General features: G+C 37.3%; 1 protein-coding gene across 1 annotated transcript in view; it reads right to left on the bottom strand.

The window, feature by feature from the left end:
* The window catches only part of LOC135477494 (serine/threonine-protein kinase 17A-like), a 54827-nt gene extending 36855 nt beyond the window's left edge, over nucleotides 1-17972 (bottom strand). Inside the window, 1 exon segment of the mRNA XM_064757613.1 lies at nucleotides 17609-17972. Coding sequence (XP_064613683.1) covers nucleotides 17609-17778 — 170 coding nt within the window. The 5' untranslated portion in view covers nucleotides 17779-17972.
* Nucleotides 17973-18749: the final 777 nt, after the last annotated feature.

Consider the following 18749-nt stretch of genomic DNA (forward strand, 5'->3'; position numbering starts at 1 on the left):
GACTTGCCTGTAGACATATATTTACATGTAAAAAGAGTATATACATGTAAACTCTAACCCTTAGCCTTTTCTCATACTACCATATGCCATAAACTTTAACATAATCTTTGAAGACTATCCCTTCAATACCCACATATTCGATTTTTTTAGAAAGCTTAGGAATTCACAAATCCACACAACATGTTTTTCTTTCCTTTATTTACACATAGGTTACAGTTACACATGCATGTTTCTTTGATTAAACTATATTTAAAATTGCCTTTAAAATTTATCTGCAACAATGATGAAGAATTATGCCACTGTAAATGATTCAAAATTTCTCTCATGACTTTGTTGCTCATTTAGTTTCGTTCTAAGAACTATGTAATATCCATCTGAGAAAATCTGTATTTTCACATTTACTTGGATGGTAGGATGATATACTGAAAAAAAGTTTTAGCGTCAAAAGTAATTAGTATTTGGACCTAGGCCCTTTACACCATACATGTATATCTACCCTTGTGTGTAGATGCTCATATAGACAGCCATATCCTGCATCCAGAAACTAGGTCAAACAGCAACTCTGGACTTCCCCTAAATCTGTCCCTGCCCTTGAAACTTGTGCAAATGTTTCCTTTGCCCCTGATCTTTTTTCTTCTCCTGACGGACATGCTGAGCATTCTTTCCCAGGCAGTTCATTCAGAGGCTCAGCAGCTCCTATCTTTGTTTTCCCACCCACAACATGCTTCTGCAAACCTGCATACAGCAGGGCATTGTATCCAAGCTCTGTGCACCATACTGGGGTGGGTCATAGCAGATACAAAATCCATAAGGAGGTGCTTCTGTCCCCACGACCAATTTTATTAAGCCTGTGATAGTACACATATGATGAGTAAAGATGTTTCTGTGATCACATGTGGGAAAGTTCATCAGTGGCTTGCCAAAGGTTAGTGGTTCTACCGCCCATAAAACTAGCTACCATCATACTTGTATTATAATGAAAAATTCTTGAGTATGGCCTTAAGATACAATCAAGCAAAAAAAAAAAAAACAATAAATAAATGTACAAGTCTCACATATTAAACAGAAAGACACTATTTACATGTAAATTCTTCTGATATATTAATTTGTAATATTATAAAAAATAAAGCAGTAAACAAGTCTTAAATTATCCCTAATGTACATTTTTAAAAATTTGACCATTGTCTTGTTTATCTCAGGACCTTTGTAAGTCCACAGCCCTCAAGTATCAAGAACACATACAGAGTAATTACATGCAGGTACATGTACCTGGATAAAACCTCAGGGCAACCTTAATGACTATATGGTTGAAACAATGACACACACCTGTACAACATCCAATCCAAATTTACAGGTAAATGACCTAATGAACAACCTACAGGTCATCAGTGTAGCTCTGAGATCTGTTAACGTACAACACTGTACGCCACAAAAAAGAGGAGTCCTGTGACCTAAAAGTAATTCTGAATTAATATCACCTGATTATGTGGGAATAATAAAGGCCATAACATCACAAATAACACAAATGTGACCCCAAATGTAACACAGATTTCCCAACATTAAGACCATCTTTTTTCATAAGAGATTCAATTATACATCATTTCACACATACATGTAACTTAAAGCTAAGACTCCCAAACAATTTGACAATCGTCCTTCAAATGGTGTACATGTACATCTCATTGGTTTCAATAATTAGGCAGGTTTTATATCCAGTATATCTTGTTCCGGACGATGCCTAGTGTGGCCGGCTCAAAGTGAAAATGGAGGTTACCGAACTTTGGCTTGAGGACAATGTAACGGATACATTGGTGTTAATTTGACATTATGATCTTTATTATTCACGAATAACTCGCTGATATGGCATGAAACATGTGTAAAGGCCCAAATTATGTATGTATCAATGTTCACATCTAGAAAGTAATGGAACGAATGAATGATTATAGCTTAATGCCACAATGGCAATATTTCAGCCATATTGTGGCGAAGAAAGTAATGGAAAAAAACACAAATGAATAATGCTGCGCTACCCAAAACCACTGATACTGAATGAAACTTTGTTCTCTGCCAGATGATATTAAATATTTATAATGTCCTGGTGTGAAATGTTAAGAGTATTTAACTGGCAGCCTTAACAATTAAAAAGTACCATCTGCACAAAATTACACTTCATTTCGCGCCAACAGTATTCACTACAAACAAAAATAACTGTAGGGGAAGTGCTCTATGGTGTGTTTTACATCAAATAAACAAATAAACAAACAGAAAAGACAAACAAGACAAGACAAACAAAATTTTAGAACAACTACTACAGCCTTAGAGCGGAAAATTTTCTGGAATTTCAACTATGTATTTCATCTATATACATGTATGTAGGTCATGTTGTCCTACTTCATGAACAGAACAATACAAAGTTGACAACAGAGCATAACTGGACAGTGTGGCCCACAAGGGCAGGCTATTCACCTGCACAGGCAAAGTGCTCAGGGAGATAAAAACACACCTACATTACAGCGAAAATGTAGAAAGGTTCTAACCTTGTCAGAGAAACAATAACTTGAAGATAACAAGCGCTTTTAATTACGATGATTGTGCTAACTTAATAACTATCTTGATCAAACAGCCAGTGGCAGTTAATCATGTTTAAACTTGTTGCTGTTATGTTCGTTTTCTTGATGACTCGCCCAAAACATGTGACTGATACCTACATACCGCTGTAGACTACGTGTAATTTTGAAATGCTTCTTTTTCAGTTTCTTCATGTATTCTTTTTTTAAATCATACACCGTACAATGAATCAAGGATTATTTCTCTGTATTAAGAACAATACTTTAGGCTTGACTCTATCTAATTATCAACCAAATTTACAAGTAGTTCCCGCATCTTTCCTATTCACAGTGCTGCCTCACTCTATTCATATCATGCTTTGTATGACAGTAGCAAAGAGCCTGGACAGCTCCACTTGTAGCTATTACACTCTTTGCAAATGTATTCTGTCAAATTATTATTATTATTTTTTTGTTTGAATGGCTGGTTGTTTAACATCATACTCCATAATTTTTCACTTTAATAAACGATGGCAGCCAGTTTTATGGGTGAAGGAGACCCTAGAGCCAGGAATAAACCACCAACTGTTGACAAGATATTGGCTAACTCTCCCATGTGTGTCACATATTTATTACACTGGTGGATGGCAAGTGGTCTCTGGTAAACTTCATGCCAGACCACACCATCAACTACTCATTGCTACCAAGATCAAATATAAATGCAGAGTAGGATATGCATTAAGCACAGCTACTGGGCATTTTAGGGCAGTGAATACACAGAGGGATAACACATTACAACCTCTCAGTGGTAGACACTTCCCCAGCTAATATCCACGCTTAACTGTTTGGTGCTAAGCTATTGTGAAGAGGTTACAGTGTGACTATATGTCCTGTAAGCTCTAAACAGAGGTTATCGACTTACAAAAGCGGATCCAAAGATCTAAGACATTAAAGTAGCTAAGCACAGAGGTTATACACATGACTGAGCACCACACATAAGATAGTACTAGAGACGAACTCTCAAAGCACTCTCTTCAATAAGGCAAATAATACACGGCCGTCACATCCAAAAATGACGGTTATAGTGTTTCTGATTTAGATGTCCAAATTAGGCTCTAGACTGGGCTCGGCCCGTTTTTATATTTCTCCACTGGCCATGGCCGGTTTAAAGACAACATCCATGGGCAACCATCGGCGACAGACCATTGAGAATTGCAACACCTCGTTTCCACTCAATTGCATATCAAAAGCTGGCTTTTTGGAAGAGCCTGGGAAAACGTGTCGCACTTGTAACATTAACTACAGGTACATGTACTGTAAATGTTCTAAAATTTCCTTTCATGACTAAGGTCCTCATTTAGCCCGATTCTGAGAGTTGCATAGATCTTAGAACGGTGTTTTGAGGGTCCACAGAGGGTAGTATAATACTGGTTAGGTTCAGCACTAAAAGTAATATTTTATGACATTTAATATCTGCCTCCAAAAATGCGCTTTTCTTTTCCGCAAAATTTTAAGTCTTATCATACCTCTTCACCACCCTCTAATAAGACTATTAACATTTAAAGCCCTCCACAAGAGAACAATGTGGTAAGAAAAGACATATACCCCACAATGCCCGTGTTAAAAAAGTTGACACTGATTAGGGTTAAATGTTTACCATAACCCTGTGGTCCATAAACTGGAGTGTTCTTTTGTGGAGGATCACAGGAATGTAACTTCTGTCACCTTGGTCAGGAAGTTTGGGAAGTTTAAAACACAGATGCTGCCTAACTACAAGCACATGCAGAAATCAATATACATGTATTATACCAGGGGTTTTGTTTTCCTCCACCCACGGAAATCTGTATAATATCAGATGAACTGTTTTATAGCTTTGGCTTCAGGTAACTTCAAAATTTGTCACCTGTATTTTAAGACATTAAGTTCTCTTAATGACATCCCTTAATTTTTCTTTCTCCTCCACTACTGCAAATTAGGCCATACTATATGTACATGACCCGTTCCTCTTTGGCATGAGCAGTCTGGCCGTGCACTGTATTCTACCTGGAGTATGGCATGTAAAAAGGCACTTTCAGAAGCACATAAAGGCTCTACAATAATACTTTTATCCCAACATTTAAGTTTTTCTGATAAGAAATTAATCAAACTTCACAAAAAAAAAAATTCTTAAGCAGCCCAGGTATAAGGTGAACGGATCAATCGGAATCAAGCCAAATGTGGCAATTAAAACTGCTTGACTTTTATCCTTTAGATACAGGTACATGCAGAGATAATAGGGATGATTCAGGGGAGTGGGGAGTCATCTAACCAGATTGGGTACTGGGAGGATGAGCACTGGCACAGTTTACTCCCCACCCTAGGCCAGATATAGTTTTGACATTTACAGGAGGTCAGTAAACCAGCTCACTGTATAGCAGTTATCTTCACACCCCTACTGCAGCCCCACAGACATCCATGTAGACTGACCCTGCCTGTATGGCACACAGACACACATTACACCCCAGTGTGACTGCTTAGCCACTGGATGTACAGAACATATATCAGCAGAAACGAAGATTTTATATGCAGTTCAAATGTAGAAGGGCGTGACTCAAGCATACACAGATACACATAACACTACAGTATTCTTTGAGTCGTGGCCAAGCAATAATTTTAAGTGTACAAGTTATTTCTTTACATATATAATTATACATTAACATGTCCATGTATCTGGTCATTTGTAATGACCTAGGGCTTTATGAGAAGTACTATATTTTACCTAAACCTTAGCATTTTTCAAATGGCACATTTTCGTTGATTCCGACTGTTTCATCCATCTCATAGGGCCACTTAGGAAATTTTAGTGATGATTAATTTCTTTTGAAAAAAAATCTTTAGTGTTGGCATCAAAAGTATCATTTTATGGCCTTTTCTGTGCTCCGAAAGTTCATTTTGAGCATATCAAACTTTAGGTGAAGTACGGTACATAGCACTGCCAGCAAAGGCTATTACACCAATAAACCCTAGTACTATGTACATGTACATTGACCTGATACTTCAAGAAGTTATCATGTAATTTTGTCAACATGCACTTCCATCTTTACACGATCAAAATAAGTGTTTGCTTGCTTGTGGTTTTAAGGCCGCTTTCTGAATGATTTTCACGCAATATCTCCGGCCAGGAGAACAGCTCTTCATATTCAGATAGATTAATTATTTCATCTCTGTTTTTTTGTGCCTTTACATGTTGTACTGGCAAAATAGCAGTCATGGTAAAACTTGTCAGTCCCAGAGTCTTGTCAAGTCTAGGATGAGCTCTCTGACTTGAAGCCGCAGTTGAGTAGTTGGTTAAACGCTACAATCGTCTTGGAAGAAAATGATTGTTTTCGGAAACAATCAGACGGAAATTAGACGCAAAGGGCAGCCAAGCTTACAGGAAACTGGAAAAACATGCCAAACAACCAGACAATACTTTCATTCAGGAGGTATATAACCATACATTTCATGACTAACTTACTTATTTTCTGGATTCATAGAATTCTATTGCCTCAGATCAATAAAAAGCAAATCCTTAACATTTATTTGCCTCTAAATATGTTCAAATTCAGCTGTATGCATACTGTACATATATGTGCAAAAGCCTTTTAAGCAGCAAGAGGCCATGTACATGTAAGAGCCAAAAGCTTTGTGCGAAGAACGGTTGAAGAGAATCGTAATCTGTTAATTTGTCAGTCCAGCAGGCTTGAAGAGTGTTTTGCAAATTGAACGTCAGTTGTCAGGTGGGGGTGGGGGTGGGGGGGTGGGGTGGAGGCATGGGAAAGCCAGTGAAGCTTGAAGTCTTGGTCACAATGGACAATGCTAACAACGAGCTGAATGGTCAGGGAGAGGCACATGATACTCGTCCACTATTGTCATCAGATATGATCCTTATTACTAGATATCTTTCCATATACTTTCAACATATTTATAATTAAACGTACCATGCAAAGATGCCTTGTACACATGCATGGTACATTAGTGTACAGATGAGATCAAAAGGTCAAGTATGAATATTACCCTCATGAGCATGGCAGGTGTTTTCCGTACTTGCACTTAAAGTGAAAAAAAAAAAAAAAAGCAATATATAAAGGCAATTAAAGATTATAAAATGTTACTTTAAGTCTTGAAACACAGTAGGATATCACCGGATCCCCTAATCCCTGTAAATAAAACTTAAAAAACATCTCTCCATGTCAAAAAGGACTTTTCCGAATCAGACAAAATAAGTACAGTAACTCTAAAGTTGAGGATCCGGTAAATCTTTAACCTGTTTCAACCACTAAAGCAAGTGCTTCTTTTCAGAGAAATTTATGTGTACCAAAATGATGCCAAAATGATTCAATTGAGTCACTAAAGATGCAAGCTTCGTAAAACTGTGCAAATCAGTTCTGTACACCCCATAAGTTCTCTCAAAATATTTCAAGACATTGGTTGCTTAGGCAGTTAAAAAAGTTGAAGAATTAGGGTATAAGGGTCAAGTCCGACATTCATATACCATTCGTAGTCCACAAAAGGCGTTCCAAGACGATAATCGCAAGATCCATTTCCAAAACAACGTTTAACACTAACTCCCAAAGCCAAAGGTATGTAAGAAATTATACAAATAAGAAATAAAGCCGGTAACACACAAGAGAGAAGCGGTCATCAGTTTTCAATGATGCCGGGCAGACAGTGAATATTCCAGGCATGAATTCCATATCAAAGTTCAAATTTGTAGTCCGTGAATGAGTTCCAGGTCAAATAACAATTAAACAAGTATCTCAGTCGCGTTTAATTGCAACTGTTCATAAAGGCATCATGCTGATGTAATGGTGTCATATATGTATTTATAGCAAAGGCAATGCTACAAACACTCACTGAATTACTGAGTATCTTGGTTCTGAGATTGTTTGCATACATAAATATAGTTGACTATACACCACATAATCTGCAGATATGAGCATGCATGCTATTTTGACACACCAATGTCAGTGTAAATGACACCACAAACCGGTGTACCAGTAACATGTGATATCATCAGCTATTAGTGTAACAGGTTGTGTGTGTGCACACTCTTAACCTGAGCAGTCACGAGTCACGAGCCAGACAACGACGACAACAGCAGCGGTGGCAGTGTTGTCAGCTGTGCTATGATGCGATATTAAAGAGAACAAAGCCCAGGGAGGATGAAATATTGAGCGAGAATGAAGACAGCACATTCCTGAGGATGACTCAGACCACATGTTAACGACAAGGTCACAGCCAGCAGGAGAAAACAGGATTAAAGATTCAGTCCACCAATTAAGGTGGGACCCCCGCAGTGAAGGGGCCTGCAAGTATACAGTAGAGGCATGCATATAGAGTGCACGTGGAGTGGCAGACCAATGTAACCTCTGTGGAGTCGGAAACAAATGACAGTTTCTGACAAGTGCACAGCACAATAGAGCAGATGATGACAATTTTCATTCATGAATATATTCATATACACATAAACATGCAGTGTAAAGTTTTCAAATAGCTAGATCTACATGTGCATGTGTAGTGTTTATCACAATGACACATACATATGCATGTACTTTCTTTTTTTCTTTTCCTTTTTTTTTTAACAGTGTACTGAGTGGGATAGTCAGCCTATTACACACCCGATCCTATCATTCATTACTTCCAACCCTACACAACACTTACAATGTTTTTCAATGTCTGCTTTAATATAAACAAAATCCAGAAAAAATTGCGCCGGATTCTGATGCTTGCCAAGGTCATCAATTTTAGTACCGAGCATTACATTACATCTCAGATTCAGGAATGGGATTTATCTGACTCCGAGTTACTCTAAGTTTGGGTCCAAACGGCCTTACAGTGTACTGGATTCAGACCTTGTGTTTTACTGGCTCTGGGATTCAGGATTCACTGGATATTCTTTGGCTCAGGATGGGGGTCTACTGGACATTAGTTTCCTGAATTCCGGCTTTCATACTGGACAATACTATGCCTTGGGGTATACTCGATATTCTTCCGAACTCCATGAAGTACTTATGATTGCAGTTTACTTGTACTAAGTGCAGGCTGGGATGTACCAGACATTCTGGGGCTCAGGACTGGGGCATACTGGATATTCTTGGGCTTCGGACTAGGGGTTACTGGCTAATCTGGGGGACTGCAGTTACTGGATACTCTTGGTTCCAGGATTGCAGTTACTGGATACTCTTGGTTCCAGGATGGCAGTTACTGGATACTCTTGGTTCCAGGATGGCAGTTACTGGATACTCTTGGTTCCAGGATGGCAGTTACTGGATACTCTTGGTTCCAGGATTGCAGTTATTGGATACTCTTGGTTCCAGGATGGCAGTTACTGGATACTCTTGGTTCCAGGATGGCAGTTACTGGATACTCTTGGTTCCAGGATGGCAGTTACTGGATACTCAGTTACTGGATACTCTTGGTTCCAGGATTGCAGTTACTGGATACTCTTGATTCCAGGATTGCAGTAATTGAATACTCTTGGTTCCAGGATTGTAGTTTACTGGATACTCTTGGTTCCAGGATTGTAGTAATTGAATACTCTTGGTTCCAGGATTGCAGTTTACTGGATACCCTTGGTTCCAGGATTGCAGTTTACTAGACATTACTTTACTGGGTTCAGGAAACACAGAGATGTGTCCAACAACTTAATAAATGAGTTACATGTACATGTAATCACGTAGCATACCCTGGCCTGCTAAAGAATGTTGACTAGATTGACAAGCGGATTGAAGAGAAATAGCTTTTTGTTGATCTGTTAATGAGAATCCCTGATCGCACACTTGTGCTGTTGCGTATAAATAGAACACAAAGGAAGCCTACGACAGTGTTTGTGGCATGGTCCGTTGTTCGTCCAGGTAAGGCTTGCTCTAGCATGTCTGGGGGCCATAACACACGGTGTGATACCATCCTGACACCAACTACTGCTGGCTGCTATACTGGTATAAATAGAGAGAGACAAACAAGTCCATCCCCCCAAGGCCTTTACCTAGCTCGACCCAGGCAGGAATAACTTTCTAAGAGATACACCAAAACTCACTTAACCTCAACTCCTTTTTAACTGTTAATTTTTTTTCTTCAAAAATGAACAAGCCAACTTTAACAGAACTATGCAACTTAATATGAAACAAAACAATCTTCATTTCAGACATGTAAATGTAGTATGTTTTCTTGCACTCAAAATTTACAACTTTTCACGTATTGAAAAGAATCCTGAAAGGGGAACAATTTTAGTATTCTTAGGAAAATTAAAACACCAAATATACACCATGACAAAAAAGCAGAATTGTTGACACACTGAGATATGCAGTATAAAATGGCCTAAAAATTCCCCACAAAAAGTGCACTTTTAGAGGAAAATAAATGCGATAAAATATCACCCTATCTTGCAAACAGAACACCTCTCGTTCGTTAAAGATCGTTAAAACTCTCACATTCAGGCAAAATGTGTATGTTAATTATGCAAATATTTTATGTGATTTGTAACATACACAAACACCCACTGTATCCATGTAAATTGTACGTGTCAAGTAAATACATGTACCCCGGCCATTACGTAATCAGTAGCCATGATAATGAGTCTTCAGCCAACTTTAATTGTCTTTAAAAAAAAAGCCAGAAGAAATTGAGCTGCGTATAAAACTGCCAGGCGAGTACGTTAAATAGGTTAGAACCGCTGGATAAAGAAAAACCGGTTATCCATCCACAATAAACGCCACGACTTGTATAAAAGTGTAATTGTCCTTCATGCAAGCCTAGTGTGTAAGATTGAAAAGAGACTCTAAAACTTACAACTCTAAAAGAAAATCATTTCATTCTGCAAAACAATCTTCCCCACATGTATGCACTGTAGGTGGACATTGTGAACCTTTAAAACACTACCTCTAAACTTGGCCAGATGTTTAAACATGTAGCTCAGCGGTGTGATCATGAGTAAATTTTAAAAGTGTCAATTACTGTACTTTACCAAAGTTTGGTACATATATAGCTATACACTTTTTGAAGCACATCAACACCATACAAAAAATACTTTGGATGACATCACATTGGAAAGTTTTTATGATAGTAAATTTCACAAAAAAAAAAAAGTGTGGTCCTTTAAGGTGGTTAAATCAGTCACATCAAGTAAAATGTGTCATAAAAAATGCTAAATTTTGGGGTTGGTTGGGTTGGTTAGCGCGCTAGCGCAGCGTAATGACCCAGGAGTCTCTCAACAATGCGGTCGCTGTGAGTTCAAGTCCAGCTCATGCTGGCTTCCTCTCCGGTCGTAAGTGGGAAGGTCTCTCAGCAACCTGCGGATGGTCTGCCCGGTTTCCTCCCACCATAATGCTGGCCGCCGTCGTATAAGTGAAATATTCTTGAGTACGGCGTAAAAAACCAATCAAACAAATCAAACAAACAAACTAAATTTTGGGTGAAATACGGTATGTACATGTACACTGTAAAAGACAGCTAAATGCATCTCACATGTACATGTACACTGTAAAAGACAGCTAAATGCATCTCACATGTACATGTATGTCTTTTTAATATTCAGTTAGACAGAGCTTGCGAGTACTATTTATATTTTATTGGGTATCAGCTGCTTATCTACATGTAACCTGTGTTTTACACATTGCCAGAATTTCTTTTCGTTTTATTTTATGTTTTTTGGTGAGCTGGAAAAGGAGATACATGTCCATATGTATTTGTGTACTTTATCATGCAAAGGAGATACATGTAAATACATATTTATGTACTCCATGAATACGAGATACACGTACATATGTATTTATGTACTTTATCATGACTTACTTTCTTACAGTCAGTATTACTCATCCGAAAATAACATAATACATACATCTATTTAAGTTCTGCAGATGGTCATGGGTTTTCTCCAGGCTCTGCCCAGTTTCCTCCCACCATAATGCTGTACGCCGTCATATAAGTGAAATATCCTTGAGTACGGCGTAAAAGACCAATCAAAATAAATAAATAAATCTACTTAAGTTTGGTGCGCTAAAACCTGTTAAACAGTCTATTCTAGCCATAAAGAATGCCAACACAAATCCCGACGAAAAATTATTTCCACAAACACGAGCATGATTCACTCTGTAACCACATCTTTAACCTCTACCTAGCAGGTCATAAGTTTCAAAGAACGTTAAAACTGTGGGCACAAGATCACTGATATAAATACACATACAGCAGACACGTACAGACTGACAAAAAGGTGAGAAGATTAAATATAGACCCGAAGATCACGTGCATAATCTTACCAGTACTTTATTCACATGAGGAAGAAAGAAAAATTTCCCCAAAATAAAAAAAAAACGTGTTGTGATGATTTATCATGAGTGGTATGACATGGTATTAATGACGGGTATGCTGTCCACACAAAGCAAAGTCCAACTGCCTGGGAGTAGAGATCAAAGCTTGATAACAACTAGAGTCCAGGTAGCAGTGAAATTTACGGCGCTTTCTGGAGGTGTTTACCTGCTCGTGTCGTGAAGACAAAAAGCCAAAAGGTCTCATACGCCATCATATACACCCTTCACGGCTTTATCTTTTGTTCAAACAATGTGCTGACAGATCCTTAATTTCAATACCAAGCCGGAATCTGATTCTCTTCAGAAATCTCCTAAACAAAAAGTATGAGAATCTCCTTGGAATAGTCCACAAAAACGATTTCAAAAAAATGACTAAATGTTCTCAATTTCCACTTCCTAATTACTTTAACTCTTTCTGATAACAGCATCTGAGAGTTTCACATCAATTAACGTAGAAGCAATCAAATCTGTTTACTATTACATGCATTAAAAACCCTCACTTGACAAAACATCTCTTTGGTTATCGATTTGGACTAGATTCTGGAGAATTCTCACTTATGTTGCAGGGTGAATCTACAGGAACCTATTTAGATCCTGGTAAAAATATGATGAAAATAAAAGCCTGGCTGCAACAAACATTATCAGCTGCATGTATCATCAGCTGCATGTATCATCAGCTGCGTGTATCATCAGCTGCATGTATCATCAGCTGCGTGTATCGTCAGCTGTGTGTATCATCAGCTGCATGTATCATCAGCTGCTTGTATCATCAGCTGCATGTATCATCAGCTGCATGTATCATAATCCACACAATCTACAGCCTGAAAAGATTGTTTCCATGAGTTTATCAAACATGTGCTGAAACAAATCTCTCCAGCTACATGTATCACAGACACTCCAAAAGCTGTGCAGCCTTCTTTTGTCTTTTTTTAAGTGCTGTAGTTAGTTCTGAATACCAGAACTTATTTTCTCGCTTCACTAAACACTCATAAACAAAAGCACAAAACTGGGGTTTTTTTCTTGTGAAGCCATCCTTTGTTTGGGGAGAAATACACATATATACATGTATACATCTGCTTTTGCTATTAAACTTCTATGGGAAAATAAAAGTGAACAAAACCCTGCAAACTCATACATGAACTGACCTATGTGATGCAAATGTGACCTTCGTTCAAGAACTGCGTTGCAAATAGCCCTTAAAATTTATTGGCCACATTGGTCATTTTGGTTAATTCTAAGCACATAGTTGGCATGGTAACACAGAAATTTTCTATTACCTGTGGATTAATCTCTTGCAAACAGGAACAGATATTCAACTTCAGATGAAGGATTCATCCACATTTTTTTTGAAAATTTAATACAAAGCTTTTAGTATCACCGCAGTGAAGTAGACTAATATTTGCTGATATTAAAAATATGATTCAGCCCTTTGCTCTGCCATGTTGTACGTCAGTTCCTTAATAAAGTAAAAACTCCCGCCACCCACACCACTATTTGAACAATTATGTTGTTTAGCTATGACAAGCAGCTGTGTAAGTTTATTTATTTATTTATTTATTTGATTGGTGTTTTACGCCGTACTCAAGAATATTTCACTTATACGACAGGCGGCCAGCATTGTGGTGGGTGGAAAGCTGTGTAAGTTGCTGGTGAGTGTCTGTCCGTCAATCAGTCCTGACTAAATCTGACAGTCTTCTATGAATCATGGTTACACACAGTTTAATTAACATTAACGAGTGCATAGTTCTTGACAGAGACATTAAATTATGTCATGAGATTGGCATTATTTAAAAGTGTCAAGAGGAATTTTTTTTTTTGGTTTTGAATCTGCTCATAATGTGAAGTGTTTTGCATGTAAAAATGACCAGAAAAAAAAAATGTACACAGTAAACGATACGGTATAAGTCATCATCATGCAGGTGTACAGCTTTAAATACAATGCAATAAACTTTGGCCCTCTAACAGTGCAAATCTTAATGGTGAAAGTACACGTACCCTAATTCTTCAAACTTTTCACATATGAAATAATATGTGATAATAATAATATACATATGAAAGAGCAACTTTTGGTTTTATTTTGCTTTTGGGTAACAATACTACACTGGTTGGATTGGCCAGTTTCAGGGCATCACCAAAAGTACAATTTCATCAGTCAACACAGAAAAATGCCTTCAGAATATGCTTGAATAAACACCTTACAAACACGTCAGAAGACTGAAGAATTACAGTATTTGCTGAAAAAATAGACCTAAACATGCATAGATTTATATATACGAGTACATTTGTATGTATAGATGTATATACATTTACATTGCAAACATGCTCATGTTAACCTTTTTTTTTTCCGTTACTATATTTTTAACAGCACATATGTTCAGTTGTACTTAATTACCTGATTTTTTCCCCCCACCTTCTTTTGGTGTTGGTCACTAGTTCACAGGTGTGACATGATTAAAGCTCTGATCACACAGTGCAACATGCTGAACATAAGTAAGTACTTTTCACATGACAATTTCAGTTTAATTTTGTAAACTGCAATTTTTGTCTCTGTGAATCTATGTTACAAAATTTGCACCATGTCTATGTGGCTTAAAAGTGTGTAAGTCAGATACCACTATTTTCTACAATTACATTTCAATCATTTTTTAATACTGTTGCAAAACGAATGTTTGCAAATTTCCACAGTGAATATCATCACTTTCATAAAAATCCGAGTTATACCAAATTAATTCCTTGTAAAAACTTAACTGTTGGCATCAGATGTATCATTTTCTGTGCTTGTAAAAGTGCATTTTTAGAGCCAAATTTTTGTTGAAATAGTGATTTCTTATCAGAAAAACTGTTTTTATCAAAAGTATCACTTTAAGGCCTTTATTTGCATACTGAAGGTGCATTTTTACAAATCAGGTTTTAGGAGAAACACAGTAATTTTTTTGATCATGAATTCCACGGACAGGCAAACAAACATTTTCAGAATAAATTTTTCAAGTGTCTAAAGTACATGTACATACAAATACGCAGTAAGTGCAGACCTACTATGTTGACAGGTGCCCTGTATGTGTACAGATCTGAGCAGGAAACTGTGGTCAAAACAAGGTGTGAAAATTCCCCCCCGAAATCCTGTACTTGTGACCTTCAAAACTTTTATACAGTGGTATATTAACATGTGTACCCTAAATGACCATCAATTTTTGTCCATGACTAACTTGCCCATTTTTCCCGAGTCTCAGAGTTCTATTGACTTTAGAAAAAGGTATTTTGAAGGTTTGCTTGGAACATGGGATGATATTCTGCTAGGAATGTGTAAGTTTCATGACCAAGAATAATATTTAGTGACATTTATTTGCCCCTAAACACGCACTTTAAGGGGCGAAATTATAGATCATTTAGGCAAAAAACTTAAAAATGGTATTGACTAGCAAAATCAGCTACACTGAATCATTCTTAGATATCATGTTCTGAATTGTATACAGTTGTACATTGTACATGAATGTACACTTCTCTGTTCTACATCAGGGACTACTCCAGAGCCTTTTATTAACAGGAGAAAACCTCAATGATTAAAAGTCAATGAGATTTTTAATCTCACTTGAGTAACTGGTAGTAAAGTAAAAGAAAGCTAAAATATCAAGTAAGTTTTATTGGACAGACAACTGAAAATATGCATAAAAATACTCACATTTACTTTTCTAGATTTTCTTGAAGAGTGTTGAAAGGCATTCAAATATCTGAATTCTATGGTGGGCTTTATGAGCCATACTGACAGTATCTAGGAACTCTGTGGTCACATCACCTTTTTTATCGGATGTTCACCAGAAGGGAGGGATTTTTGAAAACATTATTTCAGCAATCTGTTATTCATGGCTAAAAAAGACGTATTCCAACATTCAGTGTCGCGATTATAGTTGGAAAAATTTCCTGTGATATCAGCGCTCCTAAACTCTGATAGTTTGGTCCATAAAGCATACCTTAGAAGTCAAACGTTTGAGCACCTTAAACCCCTTTCACAAAAATCAAAAAAAATAAATGCAAGTATATTTATACCTTGTTTTAGGTGGTCTATTAAATGATGCCTGTGTTGATCTTTACAGGTCTTTTCCTTTAAAAAAATTTATCGTTGCATCAAAATCTTGCAATCAGTTTTGCAGCTTCTGTACCATTATCTTACTGTGCGTCAACATAAGGCAATAGAAAAATAACGCACCAAAAATATCTTGCACTATTTGACATCACAGTGCACTTAGCAAAGTCATTTAAAACGGAAACCCCGCTATGATCTGGTAAAAGTGACATTAATTCACATAGCAGGGCAACTGGTTATTAACTTCTCAAATGTTGTCCCATAACAGAAACTATACCAACAGTAAAACTTTTTATTTTTCTAACCGTGTTACCATGGCAACATAGCTACATAACTCTAAACACAACTTAACCAAACCACACGACGGCTTAATGACATATTGTGCACTGTACTGAACTCAATACACCAATCACATAATTTACTGAGTTCAGGTTCATTTCCAGAAGTAAAACAAAAGTCACATTTTTGCTAAATTACACACATGTGTACACTACATTATTTCCAATATGCTTAGTATTCAGGCCACTATTAATTTATTCTTAATTCTCATTAGTTAATTAACCTTATTTATCATCATGACCCTGCTTCTGTAAATTAAATAGTGATTCCGAGTGTCCATTATTAACTGGGTTAAAATGTGAGTTTAAAAGAAAAACCAAATGATAAAAAATTGGTTTTAAAATGCCAAACTCACAGGTACATGTATCTGAATAAGTTTGCCTGAAATATTATATATGCGAGAGGGGTCATGCGAAACGAACAATTAGCTGACAATGGCCTAATGTTCAGTAAGTCATTTGGCCACCTGTGGTGTGAGCCCTGTTGATTACAGGTACAACATATGTCTGTTACATTATTACTCCACGCCTGAAAGTATTTGTGGTTTTCAAGCACTCGCAGTGATGACAACCACATGTGGAAATACCACGACAAGTAACGCACATATTTCTAGGCACGGCACTGCATGCGACAAATTCCTTTCTGCTCAATAAAATTATTTCGGTATTTTTATGTTTGTCCCCATAGCAAAGTATCTATATGTAGAACAAAGAAATGGTAGAGTAATGTATGTACTTTGAACAAAGCCAAATCTGATGAGGCCCTTATAAATGTAAATGTCTGATGAGTGAGTGAGTGATTGGGTTTTAACGTCTTACTTAACAATTTTTCATTCATATGATGACGAAGGAATCCTTGTATGCAATGCATGTAATGTGCCTCCTTGTTGCAGGATGGATTTTCACTGCTCTTTTATCTAGTGCTGCTTCACTGAGATGTCTTACCGAAGGCAAGTAAGCTGACCTGCCCGAGCCATTATACTGATACAGGTCAACCAGTAGTTGTACTATCCCCTTCATAAATGTCTGATAGAATACGGTGAAGCAGTCTGCACCATGTACACGTCCTTCGTGACTTTTCCTACCTGGTTGAAATCTAGATGAATTCAACAATACTACATGCACGACTCACTAAGCTCCTCGTAAATGTGTATATAAAAAATCACTGCTCTGGTACATGTAATCGATTTGTTTATGCGAACTAGTATATATTTGAAAAAAAAAAATGCTTGTGCTTTTCGTAGGCATTCACCATACTTAATAACCCTGTGAAGAAATTTCTTTCTTTGAGAAAAGGTGAAATAAATTCTAACTTACCTTCCGATTTCTTCCAGAACTGTGTACTTGTTCGTGATTGGTTCGTTGTAAATGTTACTAAGAGGGCTACAAAGTTCCTTGCCCATCTTCTTATGCACTGTGTCTGTACCGAGCTTTGTCACCCCATTCATCTTTCCTTTCTCGCAGCTTTCTGCTATTCGTTCTCGCATGAAAACTTTTTCTTTTCGCACAAAATATTCTACAATCTCACATTATTCCATGACAGCTCATCATGTCAATGATGCAGACTTTCGGCAATGAATAGTATTAAAAATAATAATCCTAAAATATTGGCATGTCTGGGATGATGGGGTGTCTGCAAAACTACTTGGTCCCTCAGTTGTGTGAGTTGGTAATGAGTCCTAGCTCTACAGTGCTCTGAAACAACAGAAAAAGGGTCGATTAATAATAGAGCAGGTGTTTCGGCCTGTAACGACAGGTAGGCATGCAAAGGTGATCTAAATATACCTGCGTAAGCTTTACCACAGTTAGTGGATAAATGACATTCACCAAAAAAGCTCACTTTCTACAAGGTCTGTCCAAACCGTTAGCTCTTCCCTCATTGTCTTGCTAACAGTCATGAACAAAGGCTCTCTCACACTTCATTGAACTATCTTCTTAACACGGCTTAATGAAGAACGCCTGGATTCCTCAGGTAAATTGGCGGCCTTTCTAAGCACTATACCTGCAGTGGCCATCACTAAATAATGAGTTGAAAATACCACAGTCACATCTTTAAATACCTCACCGTAAAAACGGACTAAATTTAAAAGTCGCGAAGTCTATGATGAACGGAGACGTACAGCAGCAACCACAGATCTACGGCTCTAACAAAAGAATCTACTCCTTTTAAGCCCTAAGAATAAAAAAAGGACTAAAACTAAATAAAGTATGAATTACAAAACAGAATGAAGAGAAGAAGAGACATTCTGAATAGATGAATGAATTCCCCCTGAATTACACAGTTGGACTTCTGTTTAACCACAGCATGGAACAGCAGCTTGCCCCTTCGCAAAAGCAAATTATACTGTAAAAGGCCCAAAATTTCACCTAAAAAGTACATTTTTAGACTGTCAGAAATTATTACATTTGGAACAGAAGGATACCCTATCTTCCAAACAAACATCAACTTGCTCTGCTA

This window comes from Liolophura sinensis, chromosome 11 (assembly GCF_032854445.1).
Source record: "Liolophura sinensis isolate JHLJ2023 chromosome 11, CUHK_Ljap_v2, whole genome shotgun sequence".
Taxonomy (NCBI): domain Eukaryota; kingdom Metazoa; phylum Mollusca; class Polyplacophora; order Chitonida; family Chitonidae; genus Liolophura; species Liolophura sinensis.